The 15,738-nt window shown below is 52.4% G+C and overlaps 1 protein-coding gene across 2 annotated transcripts in view; it reads left to right on the top strand.

Annotated features, from left to right (window-relative positions):
* Positions 1 to 15,738, top strand: part of TBC1D22A (TBC1 domain family member 22A) — a 324,171-nt gene that overhangs the window by 22,885 nt on the left and 285,548 nt on the right. Inside the window, exons 2-4 of one of the 2 annotated variants that reach the window (XM_007453900.1) lie at positions 8,706 to 8,762; positions 9,784 to 10,124; positions 14,025 to 14,201. In XM_007453900.1, the coding sequence (XP_007453962.1) occupies positions 8,706 to 8,762; positions 9,784 to 10,124; positions 14,025 to 14,201 (575 nt within the window). The remainder of the gene's footprint in view (positions 1 to 8,705; positions 8,763 to 9,783; positions 10,125 to 14,024; positions 14,202 to 15,738) is intronic. The other variant, XM_007453901.1, reaches the window with a different exon arrangement.

The raw sequence follows: 15,738 nt of genomic DNA, 5'->3' as shown, positions 1-15,738 counted from the left end.
CTGCGCGTCCGGAGCCTGTGCTCCGCAAATGGGAGAGGCCGCAGCAGTGAGAGGCCCGCAAAACCCAAAAAAAAAAAAAAAAAAAAAAAAAAATTGGAATAATAGGTTACTTTTTAAACAAGTTTCCTACTAAGTAGTATATAGCAAAATAAAATAAATTCTAGGCGATTGAAAACACAGGGGTAAACAATGAAACCACAGAAATATGAAACACGCTCATGTTTATGCAGCCTTGGGTGTTATGGACTGAATGTGTGTGTGCCCCCCAAATCCGTATGTTGAGATCCTAACCCCCAATGTGATGGTGTTAGGAAGTGGGGCCTTTGGGGGGTGATTATGTCATGAGGGTGGAACCCTCATGAATGAGGTTAGTGTCCTTATAAGAGAGACCCCAGAGGGCTCTTTCACCCATTCTGCCATGTGAGGATATAGGGAGAACATGTCTGCACACCGGGAAGGGAGTTCTCCCCAGACACTAAAAGTGCAGATGGCTTGATCTTGGACTTCCCGGCCTGCACGACCGTGAGACTTTGTTTATAAGCTGCTCAGTGCATGGTATTTTTTATTATAGCACCCTGAATGGACTAGGGCAGTAGGGGTGGGCTTTTCCAAGTGTAGTCCTCAAAGCAGAACCCTCCGTAAAGGATAAAAGTGTGATGACTTAACATAAACCTTTAAGCCTCCCACACACCAGGAAAACAGATTTGCTACCTGTATTAGTTTTCCATTGCTGCTGAAACAAATTACCACAAACCTCCTGGCTAATAACACATATTTATCATCTTACAGTTCTGGAGGTCAGAAGTCTGCACACAGGTCTCACTGGGCTAAAACCAAGGTGTTGGCAGGGCTTTCTGGAGTCTCTAGGGGAGAAACCATCTCCTTACTCTCTAGCTTCTCAAGGCTGCCTTGACTATGGCCCCCTTTCTGCATCCTCAAAGCCAGCCGTGCAGCCTCGCTCTGAGCCTTCCTCCATGGTCATGATCCGCCCCCCCGACCACAGCCAGGGAGGTTTTCCACTTAAGGACTTGTGATTAGATTGAACCCACCTGAATAACGCAGGGTGCTCTCCCAAGGTGTGTGCCCTTAGTCGCATCTAAAAAGCCCCCTCTGCTGTGTTGTTACCGAGTCTAAGCTGGTACTGCCCGCCCTACAACAGGCCAGTTATCGAGAGAAAAGTTGTTGGGACAGGGAGTAGCGACCTTATTCAGAAAGCCAGCAGACCAAGAGGATGGTGGGCTCGTGCCCCAAAGAGCCAGCTTGCCTGAGTTAGAACTCAGGCTCCTTTTATACGAAAAGGGGAGGGGGTAAAGTGAAACACTTCCTGGTTCCTGTCGGCCCCCAGAGAGGATGTGTTCATTTTTTCCTCCCTGCAGTCCTTCACAGGTGGGCCTGGGCAGGAGGTTTCCTGTGAGATAAACAAAGGTATTTTATCTTAATGCTCATTACCTGGGAGGCAGGGTTCCCAGAGATGGGCCACTATGTATAATTTAAGCTTATAGGCAACATCCCTTTAGCGATGAACTTGTGATAGAATATAAAAAGGTTCTTCTGTATTACTATTCCCCACTGTCAGCATCCATTCAACAATCTTGTGAGAAAAGGAATGAAGACCATTCTGCTGAACGGAGGTGATGAATATTCCTTAGAATTTTTGTTAGTCCTTTTTATCTGCAACTAGTTGAACCCGACGAAACCTCAGCACTTTGTTGTCTAATTCGTAACTGAACTTGGGTTTTGGTTCCAGTTCCCAATACATATACTGAATTCCGGTGCTATTTATTTGGAGCCAATTAAACAAATTGGTTGCCCCTTCTCCAATGGGCAATGGAGATGGAATTCCCGTCTCCTTCGGTTGGATGGCCAGGCCTGTTGGAGGTAAACTCATGAATAAATAGTGCCCGAAGTTTTAATGTGATTGGCCACCGCTAGGTCTTTAGCATTTATAGATTCTCCTGCCCGGGCACACACCTGCAATGGCCTGCCATACAGTAGTCTAAAGGGGCTTCTGGGAGCCACTGATCCGTAGCAGCGCAACTGGCAAGGCCTCATCCCAAGTTCAGTGTCTCGCGACATGTTGTAGCAACGTTCCTTTTTAATGTATGATTCACTTTCTTGGCTTTTCCTGTTGATTGTGGTCTCCAGGATGAATGTTGTTTTAATGCCATCATCCAAATCAGGGGATAAGCTCCCTACGGAGGCTTTAACCACATCAGAGATTTTCTGTCCAGGTGGTATATGTTTCCACGCATCCTGAAAGAGCGTCCACACAAACACTACCAGCTTGTCTGAAATTTCTTGCAGTTTAAGGCATTTGAGGAGAGTCTGTCTTTCAGTCCGCGGTGGGGCAGGTTCCTCTGTGTTGAGTCCCCATCTGGGGCGGTCTGACAGCAGGCTCTGGGTTATTTTTAAAGACCTTGGGCGAAAGAGCTCTGTCTCCTTTTCTGGGATTTTCATGAGCTCCATCTGTAGGCGTAAAGCGTGTTCTGGGGGAATTCCCTGGTGGTCCAGTGGTTAGGACTGCGCTTCCACTGCCGCGGGCCCGGATTCGATCCCTTTTGGAGAACTAAGATCCCACGAGCTACGCGCTGCGGCAAAAAAAAAAAAAAAAAGTGTGTGTTCTGGACTCTGATGTCAAGGCATTTTGGGGAAAAGCTTCAGGGCGAGGTCTGTCAGAAAGACAATCAGCTCACTTCCCACTGTCGGTTTTACCCGGGGCTCCTGTGGGGAATTAGGCGCCTCAAGTCCAAGGGAGCCCCTGGGCCTCTTCCGAGCGTCCCTGTCTTTCTGCCGTGCGAGGGGCTCCTGCTCTGTTTTCTGTTTTCCAGCGTTCCTCGTCTTCACAGCACGCTTTTCTTTCCCCAGTGAGGGCTCATCCCTCCTTCCGGGAATCCAGCGCCACTGCCAAAGAAGTGGTGTGTCATCTTGCGTCTTCTTTCTTCTGTCGTTGTTCCCTGTTGAACACTTTAAAAGCAACATCTGCCAATCGAGAAGGGTTCATTCCAGATTTGCCACCTCGTTTCTGCAGCTTTGTCCTGATATCTGAAGCGCTTTGCTCCGAAATGTCAAATTTACCATTCTGATATTTTCAGGGACCTCGGGATCTGCATTAGTATGACGTCTGTAGGCCTGATAAATCCTCTCCAGAAATTCAGGGAGGCCTTCATTTGTTTTGCCGAATGTCTTGAATATTGTTCAGACTCTTTAGCTTTGGTTTCCCTTTGCAGAGCCCTGCCAAAATGGGGCCTTCCTCCCTCACTGAGGGCCCCCATTTGGATCAGCTGTGGGTGCTGCCAGGTGGGCTTCAGGTGCAGAGGATCCTCCCTGTAACGAGGGTTGCGATCTTCCCAGTTAAAGAAGTCTGAGAAACCCAGCCAGCTGGTCATTTGCATTTAGTCCCCCTATGAGATAATGGCATAGGGGAAATAGCCATGATGTCCCGGAAGTGGCTCCTGGCCCAAATTGGGTGCCCTGTAGGGTCTTAGATGGCGATACCAGACCAAGTCCCTGTGCCCCAGAAGCTAAGACAGGCTTTTCTAATTGACCCCTAGAAGGAGGGGAGGTCCTGAGCCCCAGTGTCGGGAACTGGAGGTAGTGGACGGGGTGGGTATATTGGCAGAACGGCCAGAGTGGCTGGGACGCCAGCGCAGCCAGAGGAGTGAAGGTTTGAAGCTGTGTGTGCTCGTTCTCATTCCCTTCCTTAGTTTCCCTGATAACAGTACCAATGCTTGCACAGAAAGGACTCGGTCATTCTTCCCTGCTTTTTTCCACAAAACAGCTAGAGAGTCGTTCAAAAGCCACTGAAAACCATAGATAGCAATTGATCATCTAACCATTAAAAGGATGCCTTTTTGCTTTGGCATCAACCAACTGGGATTGCAGTGCAGTTGAACAAAAACTTGATTACTGCTGTGGCAAACAATTTAAGATAATTTCTGTAATTATGACTGTTATCTTTAGCAGGATATACCAGAATTTTAGGAGTTCCGTATAATTTCTAGAATATATTCATTTACCCATGTGATACGATCTAAGCAGTTTATCATCACTCATCTGACAGTGCCTCTCCTGCAATTCAACACACCACATAAGCCCAATGATATTAATATTCCTCTCTCTGAGACGGACAGAAAACAAGTAATTTGAGGTGTTCCAGGGACCCTCCGGAAAGTCCAAAAGTTAGCCAGAGGCCAAATGAACCCCACCTAGAACTTGATCTTTGGGAAGTCTGTCAAAAATATCAAAACGTTTTTAACCAGTGATAATAAAAGATGTCAATGGCAAATACAGATCACTTAAAGTCATTCTTTTACCAGAAGCAGTTCAATATTTTAAGAAAACTTTGTCCTCTTAGAGAACCAAATTCAGGTCTTGTACCACTTTACCTCTGAGATTTTAATTAAGTTCAATCCTATCTTAGAACTTAGTTTAGTTTCGAGTTACAGAAATCTGGAGAGACTATTCCAGACAGACATTCCCAGAACGTTATTCCTGCAGAGTTTACCCAAAACTCCCTGCTTCATTTACCTCTATTTTTACTTACTTAAAAGCTTCGTCACACTGTTATCTTTCTTGCTGACAAACTTTATAACAGGGATAGGGTCTTATTTGATTTCTAGTAAACCCAGGTACAATGAAAGTATTCTACTTAGTGGTGATGACTCTAAAGTCATATCTGTATCAAACCAACAAGCTTAAGCTAACCTTAACACCAGATGTTAATACTGAGTATTTCCTAGATCACGTGAACCTGAAACTCATTCTGGCCAGTTTCTTTTATATTTGAGTATTTATAAGCACTTAATTTCCTTTAAGCCAATTAAATAGAGGTCTTTTACGGATTAATTTTGGCAATGCCACACATCTACAAAACATGTGCAAACACAAACACAGGGACCTCATAGTTCCCATTCGAAAATTTTAGCCGTGAATCAGGTACAACAATGTAAAAGCCATCAGCTATAGAAGAGGTTGGATTCAAATTGGGTTTCTGGCAAATGGGACAAATCAAGGTCACCTGTCTACTGTAGCGAAACCCTTTTTACTAGTATTTATGGAAAAGACACTTCTGTTTGTTGGTAGCTTTTGGTGATTTTAGGAACCAAGTGGAACCTCTTTTCTCTTTTTCCTCGAATGTCCCACTCTTGGACAAGGACGGGGTTTTTTTCCTGTTCCTTTCCTCCATTTAATACCAGTAAAAGTTTTAAGTATCACAAAACTGATTTGGCTGTTAGTGGAGAAACAGTGCCAAACAAAATGAAACAAAAAACCCAAAAGAACAAACAAAATCCTAAATAAACCCTCGTTTGGTCTTGGGGTTTTACATATAGCAAGGACACAGGAGACCATAAACGGCGTAATTAACACAGCAAGACAGGGTGCACAGGGTCCCAAGATAACCCTTTCTAAACCCCCTGTGGAGATCCTAACAGGTACTGTGGCCACACGTTGTTACAGTATCATCTTCCACTCACCCATGCTTCAGAGCTGTCTTCAGATCCCTTATCCAAAATGCACCTCAGAGGACTTTCTTTAGGGATAGTTGAAACATTACTCCCTTTTCAAGACAAAACACAAAGGGCACACACAAGTGCTAGCATCCAAAGAAACCAACGAACCGGTTCACAAATCGGGTAGGAGTCCAACAACTCTTTCCACTCTCCGACAGGGTACTTCACTCAAATACAAAACAAATTGGCTTATTCCAGTGAAAAAGCCCCAAACGGAGAGGAAATAAAGTTTCTGGCTGTGCACACCAGAGCGACTTAACCCTACTGTATGGAGCCCGTCGGCCCCCAAAATACAGTTTCCTTGATCCAACTGCCAAGCGCTGGGATAGTCGGTGTCGTTTCAGGGAACTTTGGAGGGCAGATCCTCAGGGTAAGTGGTCTTGCCAGCTTCTAGGGCCTTACCCGAAAATTCCCCGACTGGGGCGGCTGGCCACGAGCAGCAAGGCTCCTAGATGGCTCCCCCAAATTTGTCACCGAGTTCAAGCTCGTACTGCTCGCTGTGTGACAGGCCGATAATCGAGAGGCGAGTTGTTGGGACAGGGGATAACGACTTTATTCAGAAAGCCAGCAGACCAAGAAGATGGTGAGCTCATGCCCCCAAAGAACCATCTTGCCTGACTTAGAATTCAGGCTCCTTTTATATGAAAAGGGGAGGGGGTAAAGTCAAGCATTTCCGGTTCCCATCAGCCTCCTGAGAGGAGGTGTTCATTTCTTCCTCCCTGCAGTCATTCACAGGTGGGCCCGCTCAGGAGGTTTACTGTGAGCTAAACAGAGGTATTTTAGCTTAACGGCTCATTACCTGGGAGGCGGGGTTCCCAGAGATGGGCCACTATGTATAATTTAAGCTTATAGGCAACATCCCTTTAGCGATGAACTTGTGATAGGATACAAAGGTTCTTCCCTATGACAGTGTGAGGTGACCTGTTCACAGGTGCTGGGATTGGGAGGTGACATTTTTGGGGCCCTTATTCTGCCCACCTCACTGCCTCAGTGACCAAGGAATCCTTTGTTTACAGAGAGGTTTTTACAAATCAGTGAGAAAAGGGTGAACAGCCCCTTAGAAAAATGGACAAAGGGTCTGAACAGGCATTTTACAAACAGAAGCAGCACAGGTGAACAAAATATGTTTCAAGATCGCTCAGCCTCCCCAGTAATCGAGAAGGTGCAGAGCAGCACTGAGACCCCTTTTCTCCCATCAGATAGCAATGATTCATGGTCCCTACTGTGGGCCCTTGAATAACACGGGTTTGAACTGCGTGGGCCCACTTACAAGCGGGTGTTTTTCAGGAGTAAATACTGCAGCCCTGCACCATCTGGGTGCGCTGAAACTGTGCGCGCAGAGCTGCAGGGAGGAGCAACCGCAGGGCTGACTGGAAGCAACGCTCAGATTTTCGACTGTGCGGCGGGTCGGTGCCCCCACACACCGCGTTGTTCAGGGGTCAGCCGTTTATACCCACCGTCCATACGTGCATCTTTTATGTCCCAGGCCTGCCTTCTCTGGGACTTTATCCTTTAGAAGTTATATTTGTGTGAAAGTATTGTGCCCAGAGAAGTTTATTGCTGCTTTTATAATCACGCACAATTTTAAACAAGTTAAATATCTCACGGTCAACACTGGTTAAACAAATTACCCTATAAACATATGGTGGGACAGTGTGAAATTAGAGGGGAGATTGTCCAGAGAGGTGGTACTCATATTATTAAGATTTGTAAAAAAACTTACAAAACTTGAAAATAATTATAGATTTATGGGAGTTGCAGAGAAAGGTATGGGGAAATCCCACGTGCCCTCAGTATTGTTTTTTTTTTTTTTTTTTGCGGTACGCAGGCCTCTCACTGTTGTGGCCTCTCCCGTTGCGGAGCACAGGCTCCGGATGCACAGGCTCAGCGGCCATGGCCCACAGGCCCAGCCACTCCGCGGCATGCGGGATCCTCCCGGACCGGGGCGCGAACCTGCGTCCCCTGCATCGGCAGGCGGACTCTCAACCACTGCGCCAGCAGGGAAGCCCCAGTATTATGTTTGTAAATGTGTATAAGCTGCGTATATTTTTCGTGTGTGTTGCATAATATATATGTAAAGATAAAGTAAATGTATTTAAGTACATTGAAGAACAGTAATATGGGGAAATAGTTGTGATACATTTACTAAGTAAACAAGGTAGGATTTCATTCTGTTTTAAAAAGCTAAGAAGACTTCATCTATCTACTAAACACCTGAGTGTCTGTTTGTCTTTACATACACGTACCCTGCAAGGCTCTGCCTCAGTGTTACAGTGGCTGTCTGTTCCACATGGACCGCACCAGTTAGGACTCTGAGTGCGTCCGTGGCGTCAACAAACAGGGGCTTGTTTATTTCATGCCATGAAGTCCGAGGTCCAGGGTTGGGCTGGCAGCTCTCAAGCCTGCTGGAGACCCGTGCTCTCCCCATCTCCGCCGCCAGCCCCCACCCCACTGCCCTTCTTCCAGGGAGGCTTTAGTTTTAACTCGTGTTTATTTCTCTCGGGGGCAGGATGGCTGAGGCACCGCTCGGCCTGATATGTGTGTTCCGGGCCAGAAGAAGGGGAAAGCTAAGGGCCAGGGGTGTGCCAGCTAAGTGTTTCTCCTTTATCTCTTTCTGACCGGCCCCGGGTCCTGCAGCCGCCCCTGGCTGGGCATCGAGAGGAGGAAGGGGCATGGGTGGGGTTGCTCCGCTGACCGGTGTGCCGGCAAGTTACTCTGTTTCCGTCTCTTCTAGATCTACTCTGATGAACACAGACTTTATAGTGAAACCATGAAGTCTTTTAACAAAATTATATTGCTCTTCTCTGTAATTCTGTATTCCATCTGTAGACAGAATGGTACCAGAGGAGAATTTCCCGATGGGCGTTTCGTGGTCCGTCTTTTAGTCCCAGGGCAGAGGCTGCGGGGAGCCTCACCAGCTCCCCTAGTCGATGCCCGAGGCTCTGTGCTGACGCCCTTGGCGCTGTGGGTCCCTCAGTGAGGCCCGTTCGCAGGGAGGCTGAATGCCCTGCTTGTGTGCGGGTTGTGGGCTTGCACAGCGCTATTCATTCCTTCCAGACATGCCCTCGGGACCCTGCAGTGGCCGGAGTTGCTCCCTCGAGCGTGGGTTCGAGGAGCTGGTCTTCTTCCTGAGTCAGTGGGGGCTCCTGGGAAAGCCGAGGAGAAGCTAATTTGTTTTCCTTTCTTTCTGAATAGCATCCAGCATGTGTATGGCGCCCAGCACCCCCCATTTGATCCACTGTTACATGGCACGTAAGTGACGCCTCAAATCTCGCAAGGCTGTTCTCATCTCAGGCCAGGTTTTGGGGGGCTGTGGCGACCCCCCAGCTCCTTGGAATTCCTGAGGGGGAGGAAAGTGGCCTTTCACTCAGCCAACACACATCAAGCAGTTGCTTTGTGTGAGGTGCTGCTGGCCTTGCATAGCCCATCCTCGGAGGAGGGCAGACGTGGAAGCCACGGCCCAAGGTGGGCAGCCTGTGCGGGGTCTCGGGCTGCCCGTGGGCCAGGGCGGGGCTGGCAAGTCTTTGTGAGCTTAGATCGGGAGACGGCTTCTTAGAACACACCAGAAGCAGCAACAGCAAAAGGATAAATTGGACGTCATCAAAATTAAAACCTTTTGTGCTTCAAAGGACACACCATCAAAAAAGTAGAAAACCTGCAAAGAGAAATTGTTTGCAAACCACGTAGCTGATAAGGGGTAATTGACGTTCCCTGCTCTCTGCCCACCGCCTGCAGCTTGCTTGCCCGTGTCTGGGCTCCTCCAGCAGGGACGGGTGTGGGGCAGGGGTGGCCCTGGAGGACCACATGTGTCGGATGAGCTCCCGACACTCGGTGGGGCCAGTGTTGTGTGTCGTCATGCTGTGGGCATCCTTGAAATTGTCCCGTGTCCAGATCCACCTGCCAAGGGCCTGTGTCCCGCAAACAGTCTCTCCCGACCCACACCGCCAGCTGCTGCCGTGGGAGGTCTGCGAAGGTGTCGGGCTGAGAGTGTTTGTGGGGCAGGGCTGGGCACTATCGCTGGGCAGTGCTGTGTGTCCTTGTACGTTGGTCTGTGGGGCGAACACTCAGCGTGACTCTCCCAGAAGACCTCTCCTCCTTCCCTCTCACTGCATCCTGTGAGCTTTGTCTTTTTCTGGATGTCTCTGCATCGTGTTTGCTTTTTCACTTCACTCTTGGCTCGCTTGTGTACCTTTTCACCTGGGGTCTCTGACCGGTCTTGGGTGACCACACTCAGCCCCCCGAGGCGCAAGTAAAAGCTGCCTTTGCTTTGCAGCTTGCTCAGGGCCACACCCAAGGTGCCGACCACGCCGGTGAAGGCCAAGCGAGGCAGCACCTTCCAGGAGTTTGAGCGCAACACCAGCGACGCCTGGGATGCCGGCGAGGATGACGACGAGCTCCTGGCCATGGCGGCCGAGAGCCTGAACACTGCGGTCGTCATGGAGACGGCCAACCGCGTCCTGCGCAACCACAGCCAGCGGCAGGGGTGCCACAAGCTGCTGGGGGCTCTGGGGCCCGAGCAGAAGCCAAAGCCTTCGGTGGAGCCTCCTTTGGTCCCGAGTGGTGACCTCCGGCTGGTGAAGTCTGTCAGCGAGAGCCACACGTCCTGTCCCGCAGGTGGGAGGGGAGGGCTGCAGATATAGGGCCCATCTCCAGAAAGCGGGCTTGGAGGCTGCTCACCGGGGTGGGGTGGGCCCCATCCTCCCATGCAGCAAGGGTCCCCGCCCTGGGGCTCCTAGACCTGAGCGGCAGCAGGCCTTCTGGGCAGCAGAGGCAGCGCACTTTCTCTGGCCCTCCTGGCTGAGTACGTCTCCACTGCAGACGGAGTGGCTGGCTGGGAGCTTTCGTGGGCTGCTTGGGGGACCCCGCCCTTGTCAGGATGCCCTGGCTGCTCCCGGGGGTGTTTCCAGGACAGGGGCTGGGCCAGCTGCACGTTCCGGGGCTGGACCTCCCTCGGCCGCTTCTGGCGATTCCCTCCAGGACACAGATGCGTGGGCTCAGGGTCTGTGGGGGTGGGTGTCTGCTCTTGGGAATTGCCAGCTTTGAATTATAAACTCCGCCAGGGTAAGCTCACGTCTGCATCTCGTATCCACGTGCCTGGCACCGCCTTCCTCACTTTTGCTCTTTTTGTGTTGGAGGGGCTGAGATAGAAAACAACGCAGTTGTTAAATGAGCATCTGCGATGGGTGAGACACTGTCCTCTGGACTCGGGCTGCCCCAGGGGACAAGCTGAATGGAAGTCCTTGCCCCGTGGAGTGTCCATTCTGGTGAGGGGGACAGACAGCAGCCTACACATGATGTGTGAGGAGGCACGAGGGCTCGAAGGTGGCAGGTGCCAGGGGTCAGAATGGAAGTGGGAAGCGGCTCCCAGAGCAGGGTGGGGCCTGGGCTGTGGTCCTAAATCAGGCAGTCAGGGCACCCTCCCAGGGGAGGCAGCAGTGTTAAGGAGGTGAGGGGGTGATGGTGGGGGTCTGGGGGCAGGGGGGCCAGCAGTGCAGCTGCACACCCTCTAATCCCTCTCCCCAGGGTCTCCTGGGGGTTAGGGTGCTCGCCCCGTGCTTACAGATAAGAAAGTGAGGTCATCACCATAGCCTAAGGTTACCTGCTGGTAGTTGCAGAATTAGGTTTCATACTTAGGTCTAGTTTTCAAAAACGCTTTCCAGAAATTAGCTTCTAAAATGTTACAGTCTTCTTGGGTGTGAATTATTTCCTTTGCTCAGTTTTTGTATTGGAACGTGAACCATTTTCCTTTAAAATAGGCTGAGCTTTGAAGTATTAGATCTTAACTGTGGAAGGACGTCCAGTTAAGGGCTTTTACAGGTTGATGGAATGTTCCTGTGACTCGTGACGGGCCCTCTGAGCACCTCCTGTGTGCCCGAGCCGGGCAGGTGTCCCCAAGCCGGGCAGGTGTCCCCGGGCACCGAGTTCCTCCTGCTGTGGGCTCTGCAGCTGATGCTGCGACCCTGTGAGCCGCAGAGGCGGGACCACGTCCAGGTCCTCTTTGTTCTTCCTGGGCGTCCTGGGCAGTTAAGGAGATGCTGGTGATGTAACCCGAGCTGTCCTCAGGGCCTGCTGCCCATGGGGCGTGGCAGCCACGCCCATCCCCGCAAAGGGATGCGCCGCCCGGGGCCGGGGCGTCTGCCTCGGGTGAGAGACCTTTGAGGTCCATTTGACTTTACTGCTCCTGTGAGCAGCGCTTTGAAATTCTGAGTGTCCTGGAACGTTCCACTGCGGGGCATGGTGCAGTTAGAGTGTGGCTTCTCCCGCGGTGTGGCTGTGTCTCTGCCAGCGTTTGTGCCACTGCCCGTCCCAATCGTGAGTCCCCACGGGGAGCAGATGTCACCCTGTGTGGTGCCCGTGGGGCCTCCCTGCTGCCGTCGGCTTTGCCCTTCAGCCCTGGGGAGATGGCGGCCTCAAAGCTCAGTGGTGGTGGAGTGTGGGCTCGTAGGCTGGCTTCCCTGGGCCTTCACTTCACCTTCTGGCTGTCCATTTCTTAATGAATGTCTGAGACATCTGCTGCCTTTGTACCTGAAGTCAGAGGCACTTTGCTTGATTTCGGGTACCACTGGGTTAACGGCAAAGCGTGTCATTGGCTGGGAAGGGCTCCGTGGGCATCGGCCAGGCGAGGGCTGTCCCCATAGCTGACCGTGACCCAGCCGCGAGCGGGTCTCGTATGGACACCAATGGGTGGCGGTTAAATCACACTCTCGGGGGCCCCGGAGGTGGGATGTTGACATGTTTTCCACTCACGGTGACAGGAGGCCTGGTTGTAGACCTTACTGTTTCCTCGGGGGCCGTTGCTGTTGCTTTACCTTCCAGATCCCACCAGCCCCACCTTCGAATGGGGCTCAGGGGCAAGTGGGGCCATTAGGGTCTGAATAAAGTCACACGGAGCATCTCTAAGATCGCAGATAGATAAAAGCTAGCAAGTTTGCTCTGTGCTGCCGCGGGCCCCGCCCCTGCTGAGGCGCCTCCTGCAGACTCACGAGGACCACTGGGAAGAGCAGGTCCTCAGGAGGGAGGGGAGCTCTGAGTCCCGCCACCGCTGCCCTCCCCTCACCGCTCCAGCCTGTCCTCCCGGAGCCCTGAAGTGGGAGGTGCTCTCAGTGCTGCGCCACGTTTGCAGGCTTTTCTGGAAGCTTAACTGGGCCAGACTCTGCCTGGAGGGCTGGCCCATCTTGCTCCTTGGTGCCCTGCGGGCCTCCTTGGGAGCCTTTCCCGTGTGTTTGGTGTGAAGCATGTCAGCTCCCTTCTGGCAACTGCTGCCGGAAGCCAGCGTTAGCGTGTTCGCTCCACGCTGTTTGTTCCTTGCCCCGTTTCCTGGAGCTTAGTTTTTACTGTACGTTTTTTTTTTAAAATAAATTAATTTTTGGCTGCGTTGGGTCTTCGTTGCTGCACGCAGGCTTTCTCTAGCCGCAGCAAGCGGGGGCTACTCTTTGTTGCAGTGCGCGGGCTTCTCACTGTGGTGTCTTCTCTTGTTGCAGAGCATGGGCTCTAGGTGCTTGGGCTTCAGCAGTTGTAGCACGCAGCCTCAGTAGTTGTGGCACGCAGGCTCAGTAGTTGTGGCACACGGGCTTAGTTGCTCTGTGGCATGTGGGACCTTCCTGGCCCAGGGCTTGAACCCATGTCCCCTGCATCGGCAGGTGGATTCTTAACCACTGTGCCACCAGGGAAGCCCTTTACTTTAAATTTCAGTTTTGGAAGATGAGATTGCTCAATGCGATTTAGGCCCAGGGGTCTGCAGCCTTTCAGGGCCTCTTGCTTGTGGGTCCCGTGCTGGTCCCTGGAGGCTCTTTGTCAAGTGACCCGAGGGCCCTCTGCCCTTTCCTTTGCCTGTCTCCAGTCCCGGGTGCTGGGTGCCGCGCAGTGTCACTTCAGGCCCTCTTGTGGGTCCTTGTGGGCGGCCCTTCAGTCTGTCTCAGGTCAGTGGTGCCTGGGTGAGGGCTGGGCAAGCTTGCACTCTGGTGGCCCATCGTCTCCACCTGCAGTGGGGGAATCTAGCTTCCTTTGCTTTCTCTGGGTGACGGTCCTTGCCTGACCTCCCTCCTGGGGCTCGGGGAGACCTGGGACGTTCAGACAGTCCTCAGCACCTTCATGGGCTTCATGCTCCCTTCACGTGTGCCTTGGTGGCTTCCCTCCATGCCAGGCCCCGGTGACCCGTGCAGGCATCTCCCCACCTGCCCTACACCAGCAGATCCTCGGGGCGCGTCACCCAGGCAGGCCCAGACCGCTGGTAGCCCTGACAGACCTGGTCTCCGGTTGTGTGGTTGTCAGTGTCTTGCTTTTCGTGGGGTGCGTCTGTTTCACTGGGGAACGCCCCTCCACCAGGAGGGCCTGCGCGCTTCATGGGTGTGAGCTAGGTTCATTTTGTCCCTCAAGAAACCAGGTCCTCACTGCTCGGTGATGGCAGATCCACGGAGGGAGAGCAGCGAGGCATGTGTGAGGCCTCCTTAGTGGCGGGTGTGGGTGTGGATGTGTCCGGAGCCTCACCTCTGTTCTCTCCCCCTCCCTCTGCAGGAAGCGCCAGCGATGCCGTCCCTCTGCAGAGATCCCAGTCTCTCCCACACTCGGCGACCGTGGCACTGGATGGGGTGCCCGAGCCCAGTACCGTCAGCAGCTCAGCCTTAAGTGAAAGAGAGGCCTCCCGGCTGGACAAGTTCAAACAGCTCCTCGCCGGCCCCAACACAGACCTCGGTGAGTCCCCTGTGGGCGAGGCCATGCCGGCTGTGCCTCGTTTCTAAAGGGGGTGCAGCTCTGAAGGCCAGTCTGCTGCCATTTAACACACTTGCTCCCCGTGTAATTCACCTGGTGAGAGGTTGATCTGTTGTGTTTCATGCCAGTAGGTCACTAAGACGAGAGCCGTTTGTCCTGAAAGTTTACTGTCGACGTATTTATTAATGTGCTTCCTCTGCAATTCGATCAGCATTTTCCGATCTGTTTTCCTTAATGCCCAGTTGCACTCTTCTGGCTTCTTAGCACTGCCTTGGGGAGCTGTGCAGGGCTGGCCAGGTGGACGTCCTTGTCCTTCATAGCGGTGGTGGGGCCGGCGATCCGGGCCGGTGACAGACGTCCTGACTGTGGCTGATTTTGCACCTTCCTGCAGCGGCCCAGTGGGTCTGCGTAGAGTGTGAGCACTGCAGGGGGCAGGGGGCAAGACAGGTCTTGGGTGGAGGGGCCAGCAGGGGACAGGACAGTCACAGGCGTGGTTCTCGTGGGTCTTGATACCCACTTGGACGCTCTGCAGCCAGGCTGAGGCGTGCTTGCTTTCAAGTTCTGCTGGAATTCCACTCAGATCTGTGTTTTTCTATTTATGGATCTCATCCCTGTTGAGTGCCACTCTGCACTGGGCATTCTGCCCGATGCTGGAGCTTTCGGGAGGGTGGAGGTGGCTGTAGTCACTCACGGTTGCGCTCCACGGGCTGGGCGCCGCGGCGGGCAGTGCCCCGCGTGGCCAGCAGGTGGCGCGTGAGGCCCGCGGAGGGTGGCGGCCGCGGCCCCGGCCGAGCCTGCGGACCTGGTTCGGGAGGCTGGAGGAGGGCGGCCTTGGAAAGATCCTGAAGCTCGGAAGGTGCTGCTCCAGCCCGGGTGCTGTTCTCACCGTGGGTGTTTTCTTCTTAGTTTTGTTCAGTTTTTGCCTGCGCAGTCGCACGGCACAGAGATTTGGGCTGGCTGTTTTTGGTAGGTGCAGAGGGAAGACGAGCCCTTTCCCTTCCCCAGCTCGCCCCTCCCCCTTTGCCCCGTTCCAGGTGTCACCTTCCAGAGATGGTCCGCGCACATGTTGTGTTAAACTTTTGATTTCGATGTGATTTCAAATTTACAGAAAAGTTGCAAGACCAGCACGAGCGCCACTGTACCCTCCTTGCCCAGATTCACCAGTTGTTTACATTTTGCCCCATTTCATTCTGTGTGTGTGTGCTTACGTGCAGACATGCTGTTCCTGAACCGTTTGAGCCACCTGCCTCGCGAGACTTCATTATTTCCTCAGAACAAAGACACCCTCTCGATGTTGTCATGATATCGCTGTCAAAGTCAGGAAATTAAACATCCGCGCGGCACTGCTCTCTAACGCACGGCCCACGTTCATATCTTGACGCTTGTCCCAGTAGCACCCATGATACCTTTCTTCCTTGTTCAGAACCCACTGCAGGATCACGCGTGGCGTTTGGTTGCCACGTCTCTCGTCTTGTTAGCTGGAGTGATGCTCTGGCCTTGCCTTGTGGTCTTGGAAGAG

Source organism: Lipotes vexillifer, unplaced genomic scaffold, assembly GCF_000442215.2.
Source record: "Lipotes vexillifer unplaced genomic scaffold, Lipotes_vexillifer_v1.1 scaffold382, whole genome shotgun sequence".
Lineage (NCBI taxonomy): Eukaryota > Metazoa > Chordata > Mammalia > Artiodactyla > Lipotidae > Lipotes > Lipotes vexillifer.
Note: the sequence above shows the minus strand (reverse complement) of the source record. Positions and strands in the feature narration are given on the sequence as shown.